The sequence below is a fragment of the Nicotiana tabacum genome, chromosome 16 (genome assembly GCF_000715075.1).
Source record: "Nicotiana tabacum cultivar K326 chromosome 16, ASM71507v2, whole genome shotgun sequence".
NCBI lineage: Eukaryota > Viridiplantae > Streptophyta > Magnoliopsida > Solanales > Solanaceae > Nicotiana > Nicotiana tabacum.
The window spans coordinates 52,469,206-52,490,206 of NC_134095.1; the positions used below are offsets into that span (position 1 = coordinate 52,469,206).

Below are 21,001 nucleotides of genomic sequence, written 5' to 3' on the forward strand. Positions count from 1 at the left end.
GAATCCTCAAACCCTTACCAGAAAAGGCCACTGTATCATAATAGAAACTAGAAAGCTAAAGTTGTAGGGTTGTGGTCAGAAGGCCACGTACTATTTTGACAAAATTATGACAAAATGGCCATTCAAGAGTTTTAAAATGAGAGAACCCTCACTTTCAACCCAACGACGACGCCAAGCTAAGTAATCACCACTATAGTTAAATAGCACACCAACTTATCTAGAAATAGTAAAGCAAATCACAGTTCAACCAAAATTTGTGAATGTTATTAATGCTTGTAGAAGTATCACAACAAAGTACAAATTTGACAAGCAACACATAATATTGCTATAACAAAATGAGGGTTTTGACACTATCTATTTTGATTATTGAGCTCAAGCATGGTTATCCATCACAGATTTACAATTCTCCACACGATATATGTCGAAATTATTCTCTCGGATGTTCCTAATTAGTAACAACTATACAGTACCTGCAAAATGAAATATAAAGGTCTAATAATTTAGTCAACAGAAATCATATAATAAAAAAAATATAGTGCATCACTGTTTTAGATATCTCGGGCATGCATTTCAGCTCCAAAATAAAATCACTTAAAAAGATCAAAACAAATACAAGTAAACAGAACCCAACAAAGTATTCCATATTTGATTTTTCAGAGTCCCAACTAGAACCATAAAATTTCTTCCTAAAACATGATGTCATTAGATGGTAACTTAGGCAAAAGCATTAAAGGTTCAAAACCCTTCAAATGATCACATATGCTATAAACAATGCATAATACTACTAACAAACAATATTTTCTATGATTTTCGTTTTGTCTTTCCTTTATATCTTTAGGCAGTAAAAAGCAGTAATATTCTATTCTTTGCTTTAACCCACCAATCTTAAAAGGCTTGGATATGTAACAACAGTATGGCACGTCGGAAGTGTGCAACCTATCTACATAATTAGCAGAAGGGCCAAATGGAGGACAAAACAACAAAAACAACTATGTCTCAGTCCCAAACAAGTCGGGGTAGGCTATGAATCCTCACTAACCATGTTTCTCCATTTAAGTTCAACTAATGTCATCATCATAATTTAAAAAAAAAAAAAAGAATACGTTTCCAGCATTACTTGTCAGAGTCCTTATAAGAAGACCACACTCTTACAGCTGCTGCAGTATGCAGCCATACAGAAAGCTATATGTCTCAAACGTAATACAGGCCTAGAAGCGGTGAAGGGCGACTCATCATCTCAGCCAAGACCTAAACTTGGTTGTAAATTGTAATATAATTTTGACAAGAGAAACTGAAAAAACAATTAAAACATCCCCGGAGTGTCACTTCTGTTTGGGCAGCAGGAGCTAAACAATGTCTCCCGGTATGCTCGATTCATGTGTCATTACTCATTAGCAATTTTTTAACTTTGGCCTAAATGATCCATGCAATAAAGACGCTAAAGAAAGAGATTGAGAAGAGTAAAGAAGACATTACAAGTGCATCAGAAACCAACTCAAGCAAACTATTGTAGTGTGGAATAATCCAAAATTTGAAAGGATGTGACAGGACTGACAACCACCGCACCACTCTCCAAACCAGTCCCCAACAAAGGCAGAATGATCCTTCCTAGACTCTTCAGGAGTAGAAGGCAGAAGTGTCAGCAATTCAGTCACGGAAAATTCGATCTTCAGATCCAATGTTAATGACCTCATTTAGCCAATAAATCAGAAAAGTTGTTCATGACTAGGTGGAATTAAGTCAAGGGACAATGCTGTTTTTTTCTGAGGGATGAAGGAGAACGACAAAGACGACATTAACAAGGATAATGAACTTTTCTCACCTATGAGAAGCCACTGCCAAGAAGCAAACCTCAATTGAACTCATCTTATTCACCCTTTCAGACTACAAAGTTAAATGCACAAACTCCCAAATCATATAGCTCCTCAGAGAAAAGAACTTTATTCACATTCCTTGTTATGCAACAGATTAACTTGGTTAATCTGGGAAGCTCGCAGGCCCAGGGATCTGGTTCAGCAAACTTTTAGAAGCATAAGTTTAGGCTGTGTGGAGAGAAATTAAATGTCCTTTTTTTGGAATAAAAATCTCATGTCATAACCATCCAAACTACCCTCGAAAGGAAAATCTTGTAGAAGTTTGTTGACTTGTATAACTTCGCTAGTGTATTCCTCTTTCTTTTTCCTAATCAAATGTCCTTTTCTGGAACAGAAATCTCATGCCATAACCATCGCAAACTACCTTCGAAAGAAAAATCTTGTAGAAGTTTGTTGACTTGTATAACTTGGCTAGTGTATTCCTCTTTTTCCCCTAAATAAATATGGGACACTTTAGACCGATCAATTGGTTTTGGCATTACAGCTGACATTCCTGCTAAGAACTCATATGCAACTAAGCAATTCTAGTAATGGGCAATTATGTCCTAAAAGATAGTTGCAATAATCCTAAAGCTGGTGTAGCCTCCACAGATTATTTTAGTCAAACTATGCAACATGGAGAAATACTTATATCCAATAAAAACTACTACTCGTCAATCCCAAACTAGTTGGGGATGGAGAAATACTTGAAATAACACAAAAACTTTGCCCAGCATCAATACCATTTTGACAAGCCTTTGTGGAGGGAGATCTGATAGTTTGACACAACAGAAAGAACAACAGATTTCAGAAAATTCAACTGCCAGACCTTAGAGTAGGTATCTCTTTGACTGTGTCTACTTGGCAAGATTTTCGGGCAATGTTAGACGAAAAGAAGATTTATTGATTAAACAAAAGGGCTCAAAGTTGAGTGATAGCTTTCTGACACAAGGGAAAAATAAAAGATCATAATAGTGAAACTGAATTGCTTATAACTTAGGATCCACAAAATCAAAAGTTCTCAAACACAGAATTATTAATAAAATTAAGGTATCAACAATAGGAATGACAATGTAATGAAGCACACTGACAAGGAAAAGCTTCTTATAAGTGTGTCAAACAGAGGGAAGAAGCTTCCTCCAATTGCAAGTTTTTGGTATGAAACCAAGACGCCTACCTAGATCTTTTAATTAGCATCCTTTGACACATCAGACATCTGAGTCTAAGTATTCTCCAAGGAAAGGATGATAATGGTTTTTGTATGAAAAATCCAGAAAAAGAGATTTCAAGGGATGCAATGCTGAAGACTGAAACTAAACTCTTTTCAAGTTTTAGATTTCACCTTCTAACATCAGAGATTGGCATTACCTCCTAATTGTGAGCTTTGTGAAATATAAGCCAATCACAAGTGGATCAAAGGGGAGGGTTCTGGCATGTTGATGGTCAGTGTAAAGATAGTCTTAAGTACGATGAATCCTCTAAATACAGAATAAGATAGTCTTAAGTACGATGAATCCTCTAAATACAGAATAAATAATATAGAGGATTCATCTAGTCGACCATTAATTTCAAATTAAAACATAGTTGATTGATTGCGGTATTTTAATGACTACTCTAGAGTATTTGACATTGTAGCAGCTATTTAAGCTTTCCTAGGATAAATACCTAGTACGGAATTCAAAGTATTATCACGACACTTTCTATAAATCTAATCGGTCTATAGCATTAATGATAACAACAACAACAAAAACGGCCTAGTGTAATCTCATAAGTGGGGTCTGAGGAGGCTAGTGTATACGCAGTCTTACCCCTACCTTGTGAAGGTAGAGAGGTTGTTTCCGATAGACTACCGGCTCAAGCAAAGCACAATCTTTAGCATTAATGATGTGTCTAGAATGTCATCTTCTTCTTTTTAAAAATAAATAAATGCATAATTCTAATTTAAATGTAGTCCTCATATAAAATTGGTTCCCAGAAGTTCTTGGTCACCAGTTCATGATATTTGTTCCACCTATTAAAACATAGTTTTTCAAGAGCCATATTGGCATATCCCTTTTTCTTTTTTCTTTTTTTGGAAATAGACACAGTGTTATTAAAAGGGAAAAGCGCAAAGAAGCAATAAGGTCCCCATAGGGCTTGAAGCGGAAAGCAAGAAGTGAAGTGCACGCTTCTTTGAAGTAAAGCAAACAATTACAAAAGAATTAAAAATATAAAGCATATAGGAATGTAAGACTATCATAACAAATTGCAATCAAAATAACTAATTTCAGCATCCAATATACCACAATACCGATATTAATCTAACTCCTTTTTATATCCAGATTTTAATCTAACCCCTCAATGTTGAGAAGCGTTTGGATCACTTTGTAAGTCATTGTTTGAAGCACACACCTCGCTGAAGCGCATAGCCTTACCTATTAAACGATAACCCTCGCTTTCTGTTCATCGCTTTAAGCGACGAAGCTATGACTTTTAATAACAGACACTGTACAGACCAATGTAGATGGATAAGAAAGCTCTTTGGATTTTGTGGACTTGAAAACAATTTTGTTTAAGAAAATGTAAAACTTCATTAATGCATTTATACTCGTGAAGAAAATGTTACCCATTATGAAAAGTGCACCTTTTCACCCCTAAGTTAAACTCTTTTTCTCGTAAAGGAGCAAAAACACGATTTTGGATTGGACCAGGGATAGGCTGCAAAAATATTCCACCTGCTAAGGTTCGTTGGTGCATTATAGACCCTAGGGTACTCCCCCAGCTACTATCCCTAGTTAAAACTAATGCGAAACCCGATCGAGTGAAGCATTAGTTTAATAACTCCAGAAGTGCATTATTCCTTACCTTTGTTTCAAAAAGAAAAAGGAAAAGAAAAAAAATCCAGAAGTGCAATATTATCAGCTTTAGAGGCATCTGAACAGTGGCCAATAACCAAATTCCCCCCTTTAGGCATCAGATTGAAACATTTCTCTACTTTGTGATACATGTTGAGAAAGAGAAGAAAGAAAACTCTTATCGTACAAATGAGAGAGATTCTTATATAGCAAGTTAGATTACAGGAGATAAGGAAAAATATAGAGTATATGAAATAACAAAAATTTAAGCTATGGAAGCTTTCCTTTTTTTCCGAATTGCCTAATTAAGACAATCAGTAAGAAAGCACCAGACTACTAGCCTAAGTATATTTTACAATCTCTGATCTATTTTATGTGACAGTGGGAGTCAAACAGCTTTCTTTTACTAGGACTTTCTCAAACACTTATTAGATATTTTGAATCATTAATTGTGTTAACTTATAGTACTTTTTATGCAATGTTCATGTAATGACCCGACATGTCATTTTAAGAAATTATGCCTCGATCCCCTATTAACTGCATTCTCCGTGTTTGTTTCTGCAATTGTGAGTTGCCGGGAGGAATTCTTTGGAGTTTCGGAGAGTTTTGGGACACTTGGTCCCTAAATGAGAGCTTAAGTTCTGAAAATTTGGCCGTAGTCGGAACAGTGTGAAGACGGCCTCGGAACGGAATTCCGATGGTTCTGTTAGCTTCGTTGGGTGATTTCGGGTTTAGGAGCGTGTTCAGATTGTATTTTGGAGGTTCGTAGCTAATTTAGGCTTGAAATGCCGAAAGTTGAATTTTAGAAGTTTCTGGTTCGATAGTGAGATTTTGATCCGATAGCCGGAATGGAATTCCGAAAGTTGGAGTAGCTTCGTAGTGTTGAATGTTACGTGTGTGCAAAATTTCAGGTCATTCGGACGAGGTTTGATAGACTTTTTGATCGAAAACGTAATTTGAGAGTTTTTGGAATTCTTAGGCTTGAATCCGATGTAAAATTTGTGTTTTGATGTTGTTTTGAGCGTTCCGAAGATTGGAACAAGTTTGAATGATGTTTTAGGATTGGTTGACATGTTTGGTTGAGGTCCCGGGGGCCTCGGGTGACTTTCGGGGTGGTTCCGGACCATTTCTAAGCTATTTTTAGCTGCTGGTTTTTCGCTACAGCAGTGTTCTATGCGATCGCGGGGAATTGGACGTGATCGCGATGAGTAAAATGCGAAAAAAATGCCAGTGCTTCGCGATCGCGTACAGTGGTTCGCGATCGCGAAGAACAAATATTATGTTGCGTTGGTCCCACTTTGGAAGCTTATATCTCACAATCTATAAGGAATTTGGAGATGATCCAAAAATGAAAGTTGTAGCTCTTTGTATCTATTTTTCAGAAATGTAAATTAATTGGAATTTCAAGTTGTGTACAAAAAGTTATGATGGTTACACTATAGGCTGTCCGGGAAGGTCTCTAATACACAGGGCTGACTTTGGAAGCTTATATCTCGCAATGTATAAGGAGTCAGGAAATGAGCAACATATGAAATTATAGCCCTTTGTGTCTAGTTTTCAGAACATCAAACCATTTGTCATTTGGAGTTGTGTTCAAAAAGTTATGACCATTATACTGGAGGCTGTCCGGAAGTGCTGGGAATTGTTCTTAGCGATCGCGAAGGGCAAATTTTGGGCTGAGAAAAGTTGTTCTTCGCGATCGCAAAGCAATTTCCACGATCGCGAAGAGTAAATACCTGGGCAGAAGCTTTATTTTTCGGCCATTTTTAACATTTTTGGACCAAGGGAGCTCAGGTGAGGCGATTTTTCGAGAGATTTTCAAGGAAAACATCAGGGTAAGTGTTCTTAACTCACTTTTGGTTAGATTACTCGAATCCATCGTAGTTTTTAACATTTAATTGGTGATTTAAGTTGGTAAAATCTTGAAAACCCTCTTGGTTTAATTTGAAGATTTGAGGGTCGATTTGATGTCGGATTTTGGTAAAATTAGTATGGTTAGACTCGTGGTTGAATGGGTTGTCGGATTTTGTGAGTTTTGTCGGATTCCGAGATGTGGGCCACGCGGACTATTTTTAGTGCAATTTCGGATTTTTTTATGAAAAATGTAGAAATTCATATGGAATTAATTCCTATAATTTTTCTTGACTAAATCGAATTGTTTATGACTAGATTTGAGAATTTCGGGCACAAATTCGCGAGGCAAAGGCTTGTTGGAATTTTGAATTGGTTGCAAAGCGAGGTAAGTGTTTGGTCTAACCTTAGCTTGAGGGATTAGGAGTTGTGTCATAATTGTTATGTGTTATTTGTCGAGTACGACGTATAGGCATGGTGAAGAGTATCTATACGTTGGTGTCAAGCATGCATGTGAGTCTTATACTTTGATTAATGTGACTCCTATTTGACTTAACTGAAGAGTTTTGCCTCTCCTATTGTTATGTTATATTTTCATAACTACTTGACTCGTGTTGATTTCCTTATTATTGACTTGTATATTGTGGGATCGTTGCTACGTGTTAGTTTTCCCGTTATTTAACTGTTTCCTTTATGTCAGTATTCTTTTCTGTGGTTATTCCTTTGAGCTGGTTCTACCATTTTCTTATGATTTACAGCCCCTGAGTTGATTTACTTGTCTTACCTTGTATAATGGTCATTTGTTGTTGTTATATGTATTGCGGTGATATCCGACCCTTCTATTGTGATGTAACTGTTGATTCTGTTGGCTGCGTTGTGTATTTACTTTGGGACTACGGGTTAGATTCCCGGGAGATCCCCCTGCACATATATTGATTTGGACTTAGGATACCAAGAGATCCTCGGGATACCAAGAGATCCCTAGTATGTAATGAGGATACCAAGAGATCCTCGGGATACCAAGATATCCCTAGTATGTAATGAGGATACCAAGAGATCCCTAGTATGTAATGAGGATACCAAGAGATCCTCGGGATACCAAGATATCCCTAGTATGTAATGAGGATACCAAGAGATCCTCGGGATACCAAGAGATCCCTAGTATGTAATGAGGATACCAAGAGATCCCGGGTACAGATTGAGGATACTGAGAGATCCCCGGTTATTATCCTAGTGATTGTTTTAGCCTATGTTTCGGTTATTGCATTCCTTACTTACTCGTGGTTTAGATTCCATTACGGCTGTGATCCTTTGTGTGGGAATCCATAGTGTTGACAATACCTCGCCCTATTTGGTTTATATATATTCAATACTTCAAATTTCAACAATTGTTACATTTTTAACTCAATTGATTTCTCAGCTAAATTTTCCTTAAACCGTTTGAGGTTGTACTTTACTTAAAAAGGAATTTCTTATATGTTTTGATTTATTGATTTATCGTATTAAAGGTAATAATTCATTCGATATTGTACTTTAATTTAAAAGGGTATTTTCTTTATCAAATGATTTCTAAAAAAAAACTCTACTTTATGTTAAGTGAAATGAGGCGTCACAATGTGACCTTTACTTGAAAGAATTATATTCGGAAGATGCTTACTTGGAAGATACTTATTTGAAGGAAATATATTCGAAATATATTTATTGAAAAGCATATTATCTTAGAGATTATTACTTGAAGGATTTATAGGCGAAAGATTTATATTTGAACGTCTCGATTAATTGATTGCACTTGTATTTATTATTTGTTGAGAAGCATCTATGGTATTCTTGTTGCCTGCTATTTATATCACTAGTTGATCATTGTTGCCATCATTGTTATTTGCTTCCTATTATTTTGTACGCTATATTGCACAGGTTTATTTGGTAGTCTGGTCTTAGCCTCGTCACTACTTCGCCGAGGTTAGGCTAGGCACTTACCAGCACATGGGGTCGGTTGTGCTGATACTACACTTCTATACATTTTTGTGTACAAATCTAGGTATTTGATCGATAGTAGCTACTCGTTGCAGTGAAGACTCAAGGTAAACCTGTTGCAGCGTTCGCAGTCCTCAGAGTCACCTTCAATTGTACTTATTTCCATTTGTTCCCTTTCTTTCGGAACAGTGATGTATTTATTTTGTATAACTACTCTTAGAAAGGCTTGTGATTTGTACTACCGGTTTTGGAAATCGTAAATTGTTTAGAGAAATTTCATTTTAAGTTAATAAATATCAATGTTATTTCAGTTAATGTTAGGCTTACCTAGTTTAGAGACTAGGTGTCATCACAACTCCTTCGGAGGGATTTTTGGGTCGTGACAAGTTGGTATCAGAGTTCTAGGTTCATAGGTTCTACAAGTCATAAGCAAGTTTAGTAGAATCTTGCGGATCGGTACGGAGACGTCTGTACTTATCTTCGAGAGGCTACAGAACTAGTAGGAACAATTTCCACTTCAATCATTCCTTATCGTGCATCATTTATTCAGCTTGAAGCATATATCTTATGTTCTTTTGCATCCACTCATGTATGGAATTGCGCACTACGCCAATGGTTTGTGATACCGTAAAAGGGTTATAAGAGAGTCAGGGTTGCTCAACCATTGTTACCACGTGTCGTTCAGAATTGAAGTTATGGAAGTGCAGAGAGATCTTTCAGTTGTGCGCATGGGGGTGCATCAGATTTTAACATCTGGTTGATAAGTAAAATCTTAAGAAGAATTAATTGGTTGCCTAATCATCACAGGTGGATGTAGATCTAAAAATAGTTGGTCGTATTAGAGACTATGTGTTTCGTATGAGATTTCTATTTGGCGAATAGTATTTACTAGCAAGTCGAGACACTGGAGGAAGTGAGTTTAACTATCATGAGGATGACAAGTGCCAAGTAAATGGCTTGAGGTGTCTTATGACTGGTATCGTACGAGCGGTGAAGGTTAGTATTGTGGATCGTCGGGAATGTGTCTTATGATTTCGCACCAAGTGAGGGAAGTCCACTATCAACGATCAGATTGCGGGGTCATGTATAATACCAATTTTGGCCTGAGATGTATTTATATGGTATTGAAAGGTTTTCCAAAACTTGTATATGATCAAGAGCTGAGATTTGAACGGGATGATGAGACTTGAGATATTCCCACGTCCTTAATAATTCTACATTTCAGTATCAGCGGGGTCATGGAAATATATTCAGTATACTCGTAGTGCTTAAGTTAATCACAACACTCGCGTGGGGCAGTCATCTTTTAATGTACCAGTGACATGGAATTTCCTGCAATGGTTATTTAGGTTATCCGGTACAGACTCAGTATGAGCAGTCGAACTGCGGATGGGTTGTTATGAAAATGGTGATACTAGGAACATCCTGAGAAATTGTCATAGACTTGGGGGAAATCTGTTCCATCAGAGCACACGTGCCATGTACTCCATTACAGTTACTACTCTACTTACACTACCAACTAGGGGTGGAGGAAAGGCGGGTAGATGGCGCCTAAGAGGTGGAGGCCCAACCCATTGATATATTCGCTATGGTATAGATGAGGTCGCTACACCAGATGGTGTCGTTACAAGTACGATCTCGAGTTATTATAAAGTAATAATTTCTGTAACTTGATTCGGTTCTGAGTATCGAGGCAAGTCGTCTTAATATGCTCCAATCATGAGTGAGCTTCGTAATCTTAAATTAACTTATGTGAATACTCCTGTTGGGAGATTATATAGAGATAGCTATGTTTATCATTATGTGTTAGTCACTAAAAATAGTTGTGATGTGATTTCAGGAAAAATTGATTTAAATTGCGAATTTTATTCCCTATCGGTGTGAGGGTTCATTATATGTTGTGATTTTGTTTGACTGAATTTATTTAGAAGAAAAGGAAAGGAAATGGAAAATTTCAGTTGGCACAATGTGCATATTACTTGTGGTACGGAGTTGAGGACGAAATCCTCGTATTTTTATATGATGTGAGATATTTAAACCAGCAACAAGCTGCAGTGGATATTATATTTAGGACGAGGTCCTTTTGGTGAAAAGAATTTATGTGTTTAAAATTCTCCCTTATGAAATTAAAAATCTGTACTATAGTACTTATAGGGAGTCATGCCTATGAGATTTATTTGAAAATTCTCATATGAATAGCTATGGGCATAATTTGCCAAATTTGTATTTTTAACTATTGAGTTTAGCCTACAAGGGGAGTGCCCAGGTGGCGTTAATTCTGAATCGTTAATTTGGGTAAGTAATTATGAGGTCTTCATGCTAGGTTGTTAGTAAAATGAAAGTTTGAAACAAGAATTTGTTAACGTGAAGTTAATTGGCGATTTTGTAATCGATGATGAACCACGATTAAGACCAGAGACTTGGTTATGTGCATATATATGATCTGTTTCAGGTACTGATGTCAGTATGATAAAGCAATGCTTGTAATGCGGAGATTAGTGTTTTCGATATATACATTGTGGTGTTTTGTTGAGCTGTGGATGTGTTGTTAGGAGTTATTTTGGTGTTACTCTGACAGGTGGATAGTCCCAATTACAGGGGAAACTCTGCCGAAATTTTTGAAAACTTTGGGAGTTAGAAAAATTTGAGACACTGAGATATGCGAAGAAAGAGATAAGTTGCGTTGTGTACTTGAGGACGAATAACCCTAAGTGGGGGAGAATGTATGCACTATTAAAAGTTGATGTGTGTTGACATGAGAACAATACTGTGTGTTGATGTGAAAAATTTGGACCAATTTGAAAATGTTTGGAGTAAGAAATTTGGTCTGAAAGTTTACAAATATGGATAAATGAAATAATCTCGACTGAGATGGTGTTATCGGGTGTATGCCGAATGTAGTAACGTGAGATCAACCGAGAGTATAGGTGTAAAAGTAAAATCATCAATTTGGCAACCTCAGAATAATTCTTAGTACGTTCGAGGACGAACGTTTGTTTAAGAGGTGGAGAATGTAATGACCCGACCTGTCATTTTAAGAAATTATGCCTCGATCCCCTATTAACTGCATTCTTCGTGTTTGTTTCTACAATTGTGAGTTGTCGGGAGGAATTCTTTGGAGTTTCGGAGAGTTTTAGGACACTTGGTCCCTAAATGAGAGCTTAAGTTCTGAAAATTTGGCCGTAGTCGGAACAGTGTGAAGACGGCCTCGGAACGGAATTCCGATGGTTCCGTTAGCTTCGTTGGGTGATTTCGGGTTTAGGAGCGTGTTCAGATTGTATTTTGGAGGTTCGTAGCTAATTTAGGCTTGAAATGCCGAAAGTTGAATTTTAGAAGTTTCCGGTTCGATAGTGAGATTTTGATCCGATGGCCGGAATGGAATTCCGGAAGTTGGAGTAGCTTCGTAGTGTTGAATGTTACGTGTGTGCAAAATTTCAGGTCATTCGGACAAGGTTTGATAGACTTTTTGATCGAAAACGTAATTTGAGAGTTTTTGGAATTCTTAGGCTTGAATCCGATGTAAAATTTGTGTTTTGATGTTGTTTTGAGCGTTCCGAAGATTGGAACAAGTTTGAATGATGTTTTAGGATTGGTTGGCATGTTTGGTTGAGGTCGCGGGGGGCCTCGGGTGAGTTTCGGGGTGGTTCCGGACCATTTCTAAGCTATTTTTAGCTGCTGGTTTTTGGCTACAGCAGTGTTCTATGCGATCGCGGGGAATTGGACGCGATCGCGATGAGCAAAATGCGAAAAAAATGCAGTGCTTCGCGATCGCGTACAGTGCTTCGCGATCGCGAAGAACAAATATTCTGTTGCGTTGATCCCACTTTGGAAGCTTATATCTCACAATCTATAAGGAACTTGGAGATGATCCAAAAATGAAAGTTGTAGCCTTTTGTGTCTATTTTTCAGAAATGTAATTTAATTGGAATTTCAAGTTGTGTACAAAAAGTTATGATGGTTACACTATAGGCTGTCCGGGAAGGTCTCTAATACACAGGGCTGACTTTGGAAGCTTATATCTCGCAATGTATAAGGAGTCGGGAAATGAGCAACATATGAAATTATAGCCCTTTGTGTCTAGTTTTCAGAACATCAAACCATTTGTCATTTGGAGTTGTGTTCAAAAAATTATGACCATTATACGGGAGGCTGTCCGGAAGAGCTGGGAATTGTTCTTCACGATCGTGAAGCATTGTCCGCGATCGCGAAGGCAAATTTTGGGCTGAGAAAAGTTGTTCTCCGCGATCGCAAAGCAATTTCCGCGATCGCAAAGAGTAAATACCTGGGCAGAAGCTTTATTTCGTGGTTTCGGCCATTTTTAACATTTTTGGACCAAGGGAGCTCGGATGAGGCGATTTTTCGAGAGATTTTCAAGGAAAACATCAGGGTAAGTGTTCTTAACTCACTTTTGGTTAGATTACTCGAATCCATCGTAGTTTTTAACATTTAATTGGTGATTTAAGTTGGTAAAATCTTGAAAACCCTCTTGGTTTAATTTGAAGATTTGAGGGTCGAGTTGATGTCGGATTTTGGTAAAATTAGTATTGTTAGACTCGTGGTTGAATGGGTTGTCGAATTTTTTGAGTTTTGTCGGATTCCGAAATGTGGGCCCCTCGGACAATTTTTAGTGCAATTTCGGATTTTTTTTATGAAAAATGTAGAAATTCATATGGAATTAATTCCTATAATTTTTCTTGACTGAATCGAATTGTTTATGACTAGATTTGAGAATTTCGGGCACAAATTCGCGAGGCAAAGGCTTGTTGGAATTTTGAATTGGTTGCAAAGTGAGGTAAGTGTTTGGTCTAACCTTAGCTTGAGGGATTAGGAGTTGTGTCATAATTGTTATGTGTTATTTGTCGAGTACGACGTATAGGCATGGTGACGAGTATCTATACGTTGGTGTCAAGCATGCCTGTGAGTCTTATACTTTGATTAATGTGACTCCTCTTTGACTTAACTGAAGAGTTTTGCCTCTCCTATTGTTATGTTATATTTTCATAACTACTTGACTCGTGTTGATTTCCTTATTATTGACTTGTATATTGTGAGATCGTTGCTACGTGTTAGTTTTTCCGTTATTTAACTGTTTCCTTTATACCAGTATTCTTTTCTGTGGTTATTCCTTTGAGTTGGTTCTACCATTTTCTTGCGATTTACAGCCCCTGAGTTGATTTACTTGTCTTACCTTGTATTATGGTCATTTGTTGTTGTTATATGTATTGCGGTGATATCCGACCCTTCTATTGTGATGTAACTGTTGATTTTGTTGGCTGCGTTGTGTATTTACTTTGGGACTACGGGTTAGATTCCCGGGAGATCCCCCTGCACATATATTGATTTGGACTTAGGATACCAAGAGATCCTCGGGATACCAAGAGATCCCTAGTATGTAATGAGGATACCAAGAGATCCTCGGGATACCAAGAGATCCCTAGTATGTAATGAGGATACCAAGAGATCCTCGGGATACCAAGATATCCCTAGTATGTAATGAGGATACCAAGAGATCCCTAGTATGTAATGAGGATACCAAGAGATCCTCGGGATACCAAGATATCCCTAGTATGTAATGAGGATACCAAGAGATCCTCGGGATACCAAGAGATCCCTAGTATGTAATGAGGATACCAAGAGATCCCGGGTACAGATTGAGGATACTGAGAGATCCCCGGTTATTATCCTAGTGATTGTTTTAGCCTATGTTTCGGTTATTGCATTCCTTACTTACTCGTGGTTTAGATTCCATTACGGCTGTGATCCTTTGTGTGGGAATCCATAGTGTTGACAATACCTCGCCCTATTTGGTTTATATATATTCAATACTTCAAATTTCAACAATTGTTACATTTTTAACTCAATTGATTTCTCAGCTAAATTTTCCTTAAACCGTTTGAGGTTGTACTTTACTTAAAAAGGAATTTCTTATATGTTTTGATTTATTGATTTATCGTATTAAAGGTAATAATTCATTCGATATTGTACTTTAATTTAAAAGGGTATTTTCTTTATCAAATGATTTCTAAAAAAAACTCTACTTTATGTTAAGTGAAATGAGGTGTCACAATGTGACCTTTACTTGAAAGAATTACATTCGGAAGATGCTTACTTGGAAGATACTTATTTGAAGGAAATATATTCGAAATATATTTATTGAAAAGCATATTATCTTAGAGATTATTACTTGAAGGATTTATAGGCGAAAGATTTATATTTGAACGTCTCGATTAATTGATTGCACTTATATTTATTATTTGTTGAGAAGCATCTACGGTATTCTTGTTGTCTGCTATTTATATCACTAGTTGATCATTGTTGCCACCATTGTTATCTGCTTCCTATTATTTTGTACGCTATATTGCACATGTTTATTTGGTAGTCTGGTCCTAGCCTCGTCACTACTTCGCCGAGGTTAGGCTAGGCACTTACCAGCACATGGGGTCGGTTGTGCTGATACTACACTTCTGTACATTTTTGTGTACAAATCTAGGTATTTGATCGATAGTAGCTACTCGTTGCAGTGAAGACTCAAGGTAAACCTGTTGCAGCGTTCGCAGTCCTCAGAGTCACCTTCAATTGTACTTATTTCCATTTGTTCCCTTTCTTTCGGAACAGTGATGTATTTATTTTGTATAACTACTTTTAGAAAGGCTTGTGACTTGTACTACCGGTTTTAGAAATCGTAAATTGTTTAGAGAAATTTCATTTGAAGTTAATAAATATCAATGTTATTTCAGTTAATGTTAGGCTTACCTAGTTTAGAGACTAGGTGCCATCACGACTCCTTCGGAGGGATTTTTGGGTCGTGACAGTTCAAATATGAAAATTTAACTATAAAAAACTTGAAGAAACTAGCTCGAATCCACACCGAAAATTAAGCGTGTTGACCCTGGTACTCCTATCCCCTTCACATAAATAGGGACAGAGGGAGTAGCATATAACAACATTAATTCTCTTGACTTTCATTACGCCTCATCAAACTCAAGGTAATGAAAACATCTTGAGTTTGCAAAGCAGAACTGGAAATTCAAGGTGCGTATCGCAGCAAGAGTTACTAGTGAGGGAACAATCATAGGAATAGTACGTCAAAACGATGTCATTAGCAATTGCACAACAAAGAAAGTACTTCTCGCAGCACACAAAGAAAGGAATCTATTCTTAGTCATCAAAAGAAGTATAATGATACAACTCTCAGCGTAACTTGGTGGCTGAAGAGTAACTGAAAATTTTGTCAAAACAGTGAATGGAAATTCAATGTCTGTAAGAGAGTCTTAATATCAAGGCTCTAATACCCATAAAGAAAGACAATAGAATAAGACATTTCCGGAACAGATACTGAAAAATCAATGATAATAGTAGGGGGTCAGTACCCAAAATCTCATACCACGAAAAAGAAAAATCAACAAAGAGTTTTGAAGAATGCATTGCTTGAAAAGGAGTTGAAAGAAAAGCCCAATTATTGTCGGAAAATACATTGCTGCCAGAAAGGGCAACTGAGAGAGACATGAGTGGCTTAGCAAGCAGTGGCACATGGAAGCTACTTAGGTCTTTGCACATATAATAGACATAGATACCAAATTGACAAAAAAGAAGAGAAAGCTCTTATTGAAATTAATTGAGAACGACATATAAGAAGGCTCCTTATATAGGATCTTAACTGTACAAAAATACAGAAAATTTAGACTATAAGAGTAAAGAAGTTTAGACTAGTGAAACTTCCCTAATTACCGAGAATCCTATTTATGACACAACCATTATTCCGTTAATAATATAGCATACCACTAACCTAGATATATTCTAACATTAACAACATAAGTTATCTTGACTTTCAACACTTATTATTGTACTTAAGCTTGGAGTAGTATGTTTTAGTATTTCAAAACACAAGCTCCTATCCGAGTAAGAGCTCTACATACTTCGCAGAACGAGAATTGCATACTTTCACAACTTGCCAAATAACAGCTTATGAACCTACAACCCATAAGCTATTGTAACTCCCAATAGGGCTGGACGCACCTTGGTTGAAGCAGTGTTCGTTGGAAAATTTTACTAAATATATGTACAAATAAAATGCAAGAAAACATGATAGTTCTAAAAAAAATTAATACGACACCGCTTGCAAAGAAGTGGTTCCTGGTTTGGTGGTTGGGCGCCTCAATCTTCGGCTTGTTGGCGTGTGTTCGATCCTCGCTATTAGCATTTTGTGTGTTTAATAGTTTTTTGAGACTGCTATAAAATATATGTCGTGACTGGGGCTTGTACAAGGGACCTCTCGAGTAAAAAAGGCAACATTAAACCAATACACCATGAATGCTGAGTAACAATTTATTTACTATATATATATATAAAAACCACTACAACGAAGTTATGTTAGCAAATTCAAAGTAACTCTGGAAACTATTATCTTCCACTGTGATTTGCTATTTTTGGGGATTGAGCTTGCTGTTGTTCCCATTGTAAGTGAAGGAGTTGATTAGTTTCTTAAAATCTGATCCGGAGAAGAAATTAATAATTGAAAAATATAAATTAAATAACAATGTTGCAATAAGAGCATATCTTCAAAAAGTTGACTGTTCTTTTTTCTTTTGTAGAACATATGCCATTGTTATAGTGATTTGTTTATTCATTCGCTTCTTTAAATGTGACACCAATTTCGAAAAATCCTGCGTACGCCACTGACTCCCAAGTCCCAATTGCGCGCGTATTTACATTATCGAAAGCATGTTATCTAGGAAAATTTTGAATGCAAGCCACCCAGTCCAAAACATATTCTATTTCTATCCCCCTAATTGGATAAAAGGGTACTACAAACATATTTATAAGAACAAAAAAAGGGGTACTGAACCACTTTCTCTTGTTTCATGGTTATAAATACTAAGCTGCTTACTTTGGTAGATTAGCTTCAAATGATTCACTATAGCCCATCATAAGAAAAGCAGCCATGTACACTAACCTCCTGCTATGCGCGGGTTCAGAGAGAAGGGTCGGACAACATTGGATCTTACATACGCAGCCTTACCTTGCATTTTTGCAAGAGGCTGTTTCTACGGCTTGAACTTGTGACGTCCCGGTCATATGGCGACAACTTTTACCGATCTACAAAGGCACCCCATCATTCACTATCGCCCATACGCCAATATTTTGCAGCTTCCATTATTTAAAGGTCCACAGTATCAATGGATAGAAATGTTGTGTTATTGAATGCAAGATTTAAAATAAAACCTAGATGCACAGTTGATGCACAATTGAAACATCATGTCTTAATTATTTATATACACTTCCAAATGGGACCAAAAGATGCTCGTATTCAGAAGCAACAAATGCTAGTACTTTATCTAAAAGTAGTTTACAGTAGGTTGATTGCAAGATATAGTAACCATAACCAATAAGACAACAAAGAGAAATCAACATATCAAGTTTATTATCAGAAGAAGGAACAGTCAACATTGCACAGTAAAGCCAAAAAACATAAAGCAATAAGCCTGCAGAAAAACAACAATCAAGGCATACCTGAACACTGCTTAAATGAAAAAAAGGCCAGTTTCAAGACCTGACGACAGTAGTATCCCCTTCACCACCACCAAGTCTATTACCGCTCCCACCTACTTCATCACCATCACTCCCATTTTCCACTGGCCAACTCGGCCAACTCGACACAGTCTCCACGCTATTTGCCCTAGCCACAACCCCAACTCCTTGACCTGCCTGGCCAATCGTACTCTCTCCCCCGTCCAGCTGATGCCTCCTGGCAACACGCCTAAGGGTACGCCTAAAACCAAACAAATCCTCTTCCTCAGCCAATATCTCTCCCAGCCTCATTGCCCCAAGAAACCTCTCGCGTCGTCTAATGCATTCCTCATCATCCTCCTCCTCAGTGGGTAACTTAAACCTACAAACTGGACACGAATTGTTCACTTCTAACCACGGCAAAATACAATCCGAATGATACATGTGTTTGCAAGGCAACATTTTCACTTCCACATCCAGTAAAAAGTTGTCCTTGCAGACAGGACAAGGAATAACCGGATCATTCTCAAGCATCAATGAGCTAACTTTTATTCCCTCAAGTGCCTCCACGGCAGCTTTAGAAGCCGGGCTGTGCTGACGATTGGGAATGGGAGCGTCGTTAGCGGTGGTGAGATGGTGGATTAGACGGTGGAGATAAGGACTGTCGAGTAGGAAGTTATCGTCGGAGGGAGTGAAAGTGGTTGCGGTGTTGAGGTCCGTAGATATGAGTTCTTCAAGGTTAGGGTTAGAATCAGGGTGATTTGGGAATTGAGGAAGAAGGGCAGGGGTAAAAGAGTCCATTTGCTCGAGGAAATCGGAGTGGCAGTGAGGACAACGAGGAGGATCGGTAGGGGGTAGGTGGAGGAGGAAAACGCTCATGTCGCACTCGTGACACCAGAAAGTATGGTGGTGATGTGGTGGAGTTGCGGTTGTAGTGGTGGACATTTGGTGTGAGTGGGGAAAACAAAGAATATTAGTGGGGTGGACACTATTTTGGGAATGGGAAAGAGAAAAGTGGTGTGTTTTTTGTTTGTTTCGTAAGTAAGGTGGGGGAACGGAGGAGGAAGAAGTAGAGAGTGGGACCCGGTGGTGGTGGTTGGTCCCTTTCATTGTGATCATTGATGTAATAAAAGCAAAATGACCCGAAAGTGTAAGATGTCGCTTTGGCCGAGTGGTTAAGGCGTGTGCCTGCTAAGTACATGGGGTTTCCCCGCGAGAGTTCGAATCTCTCAGGCGACGGTCATTTTTTTATTTACTCAATACTATAAATCAGTTAAGATTTTACTTTTGTATATCATTATTTCAAACCTTTCATTAGTACATCTTAAATTAGACAAACTTGTAATCACATCCGTTAATATTTTAACTTTTGATAGAAATAATATTAAGAGTTTTGTTATAGACAAACTTGTAATCACATCCGTTAATATTTTAACTTTTGATAGAACTAATATTAAGAGTTTTGTTATATGAAACAATAAAAATAGAAGAACAATATTGCAGAGAAATAGAGAGAGGGTATTCTTATTGAATTTTGGAATGAATTATAATGGAATGGAACTCTCTTTTTATAGGGAGAATGTGACTTAGCCACCAAGTAATAAACCATGGAATCTCTCTAAATATAGACATTCACCATAAATAAAGTTCTATTTATAACACTCCGTCTGAATGTTTATTCAACAGATAATGTGCCTCGTTAAAACCTTAACTAAAATAAAACCTGGTGGGAAAAAATTCTAGTAAAGGAAAAAGAGTATACATATCTAACAATACGCTTTTTGGTTGCCTCGTTAAAAACCTTGCAAGGAAAATCCAGTGGGACAAAATCTTGTAAGGAAAAAAGAGTACAACGTGTATTAACTCCCCCTGATGAGAGTATCAATTCACATCCTTAAGCCTTCGCATCCCAATCTTGTGCACTAATTTCTTGAAGGTTGACATCGGTAGAGATTTGGTAAACAGATCAGTCATATTATCATTTGAACGGATCTGTTGCACATTGATATCACCATTCTTTTGAAGATCATGTGTGAAAAATAACTTTGGTAAAATTTGCTTTGTCCTATCCCCTTTATGAATCTTCCCTTCAATTGGGCTATGCATGCTGCATTGTCTTGTCATATAAGTTAAGTCATGTAATAGACTTTAATTAGATGCATATCAAAGTTTTCATGTCATGCTAGACAAATAAGATATCGAAAACTGATTGCACATATCATTGACTTTATACTTTCAAGTGTTTGAACTGCAGGTCCAAATACTTGTCTTTCATATGAAACCAATTCTATTTGAATTGTGTCTCTTCTATTTGGCTAATTTTTTTGTGTCTGTATTCGACAGGCTTAAGGTCATCATCTATACTTAGCGCTATGATAGATGTCGTCGACGAATATTTTATATCGGTTGTAATATTTTTTTTTTTCATAAAGACATAACATAGAGATTTCTTCATTCATATATTCAGGTACCTGAACCTCTCATGAGATTTTATGAAGTGTTATGTCATGTGATCTTCTAGATCACTTGCCTCCTTTATTATGATCATTTGCTCATCTTCTTTGTGAGCACGTGATTTTTGCCTCATACGAATTACTCCAAAAGAATTCCAAAATTAGGTCTTTTCTTTAATTATGTATTATTTTTAGGAATTATTGTGCGATTTTCCTGATTGTTTGCATATGTTTGTGTGCATGTTTAATTTTATTAATGCATTAAAAATACAAAAAATATAGCATTTGCATTTAAGATTTGAATTTTACATTTTTTGGAATTAATTAATAATTAGGTGTTTTACAAAAATGAAAATTCACAAAAAAAATAACATATTTTTTATTTTTAGTCAATTGTGTGATTTTCTTTTAATTTAGTATTAATTATTTATGATAATTATTATTTAGAGTTAATTAATATTTTTAAAGCTAATTTGGGTTTTTATAATTTAATTAGGGTTTTAGTTTTAATTTTTTGAAGAAAAAAAAG

At 36.9% G+C, this 21,001-nt stretch overlaps 1 protein-coding gene and 1 non-coding gene across 3 annotated transcripts; one reads left to right on the forward strand and one right to left on the reverse strand.

Annotated features, from left to right (window-relative positions):
- Positions 1–242: 242 nt before the first annotated feature.
- Positions 243–19,062, reverse strand: LOC107792592 (E3 ubiquitin-protein ligase RING1-like). Of its 2 annotated transcripts, XR_012700049.1 has the most exons (3): positions 18,023–19,062; positions 17,466–17,659; positions 243–470 (listed from the first exon to the last, which is right to left on the reverse strand). XR_012700049.1 is itself a non-coding variant. In XM_075232805.1 (2 exons), exon 1 carries the CDS (start codon positions 18,962–18,964, stop codon positions 18,056–18,058), a length of 909 nt encoding a protein of 302 aa, XP_075088906.1. In that variant the 5' UTR covers positions 18,965–19,062; the 3' UTR covers positions 243–470; positions 18,023–18,055. The 2 variants fall into 2 exon arrangements, 1 of the variants encoding a protein (XP_075088906.1); XM_075232805.1 differs by lacking the exon at positions 17,466–17,659.
- Positions 19,063–19,176: 114 nt separating this feature from the next.
- Positions 19,177–19,258, forward strand: TRNAS-GCU (transfer RNA serine (anticodon GCU)). Its single transcript has one exon. It is a non-coding gene; the product is annotated as a tRNA-Ser (tRNA).
- The last annotated feature ends 1,743 nt before the right edge of the window (positions 19,259–21,001 follow it).

What these genes read in the sequence shown, in the direction of transcription:
- LOC107792592 (XM_075232805.1), bottom strand. Translation starts at nt 18,964, where the DNA reads ATGTCCACCACTACAACCGCAACTCCACCACATCACCACCATACTTTC.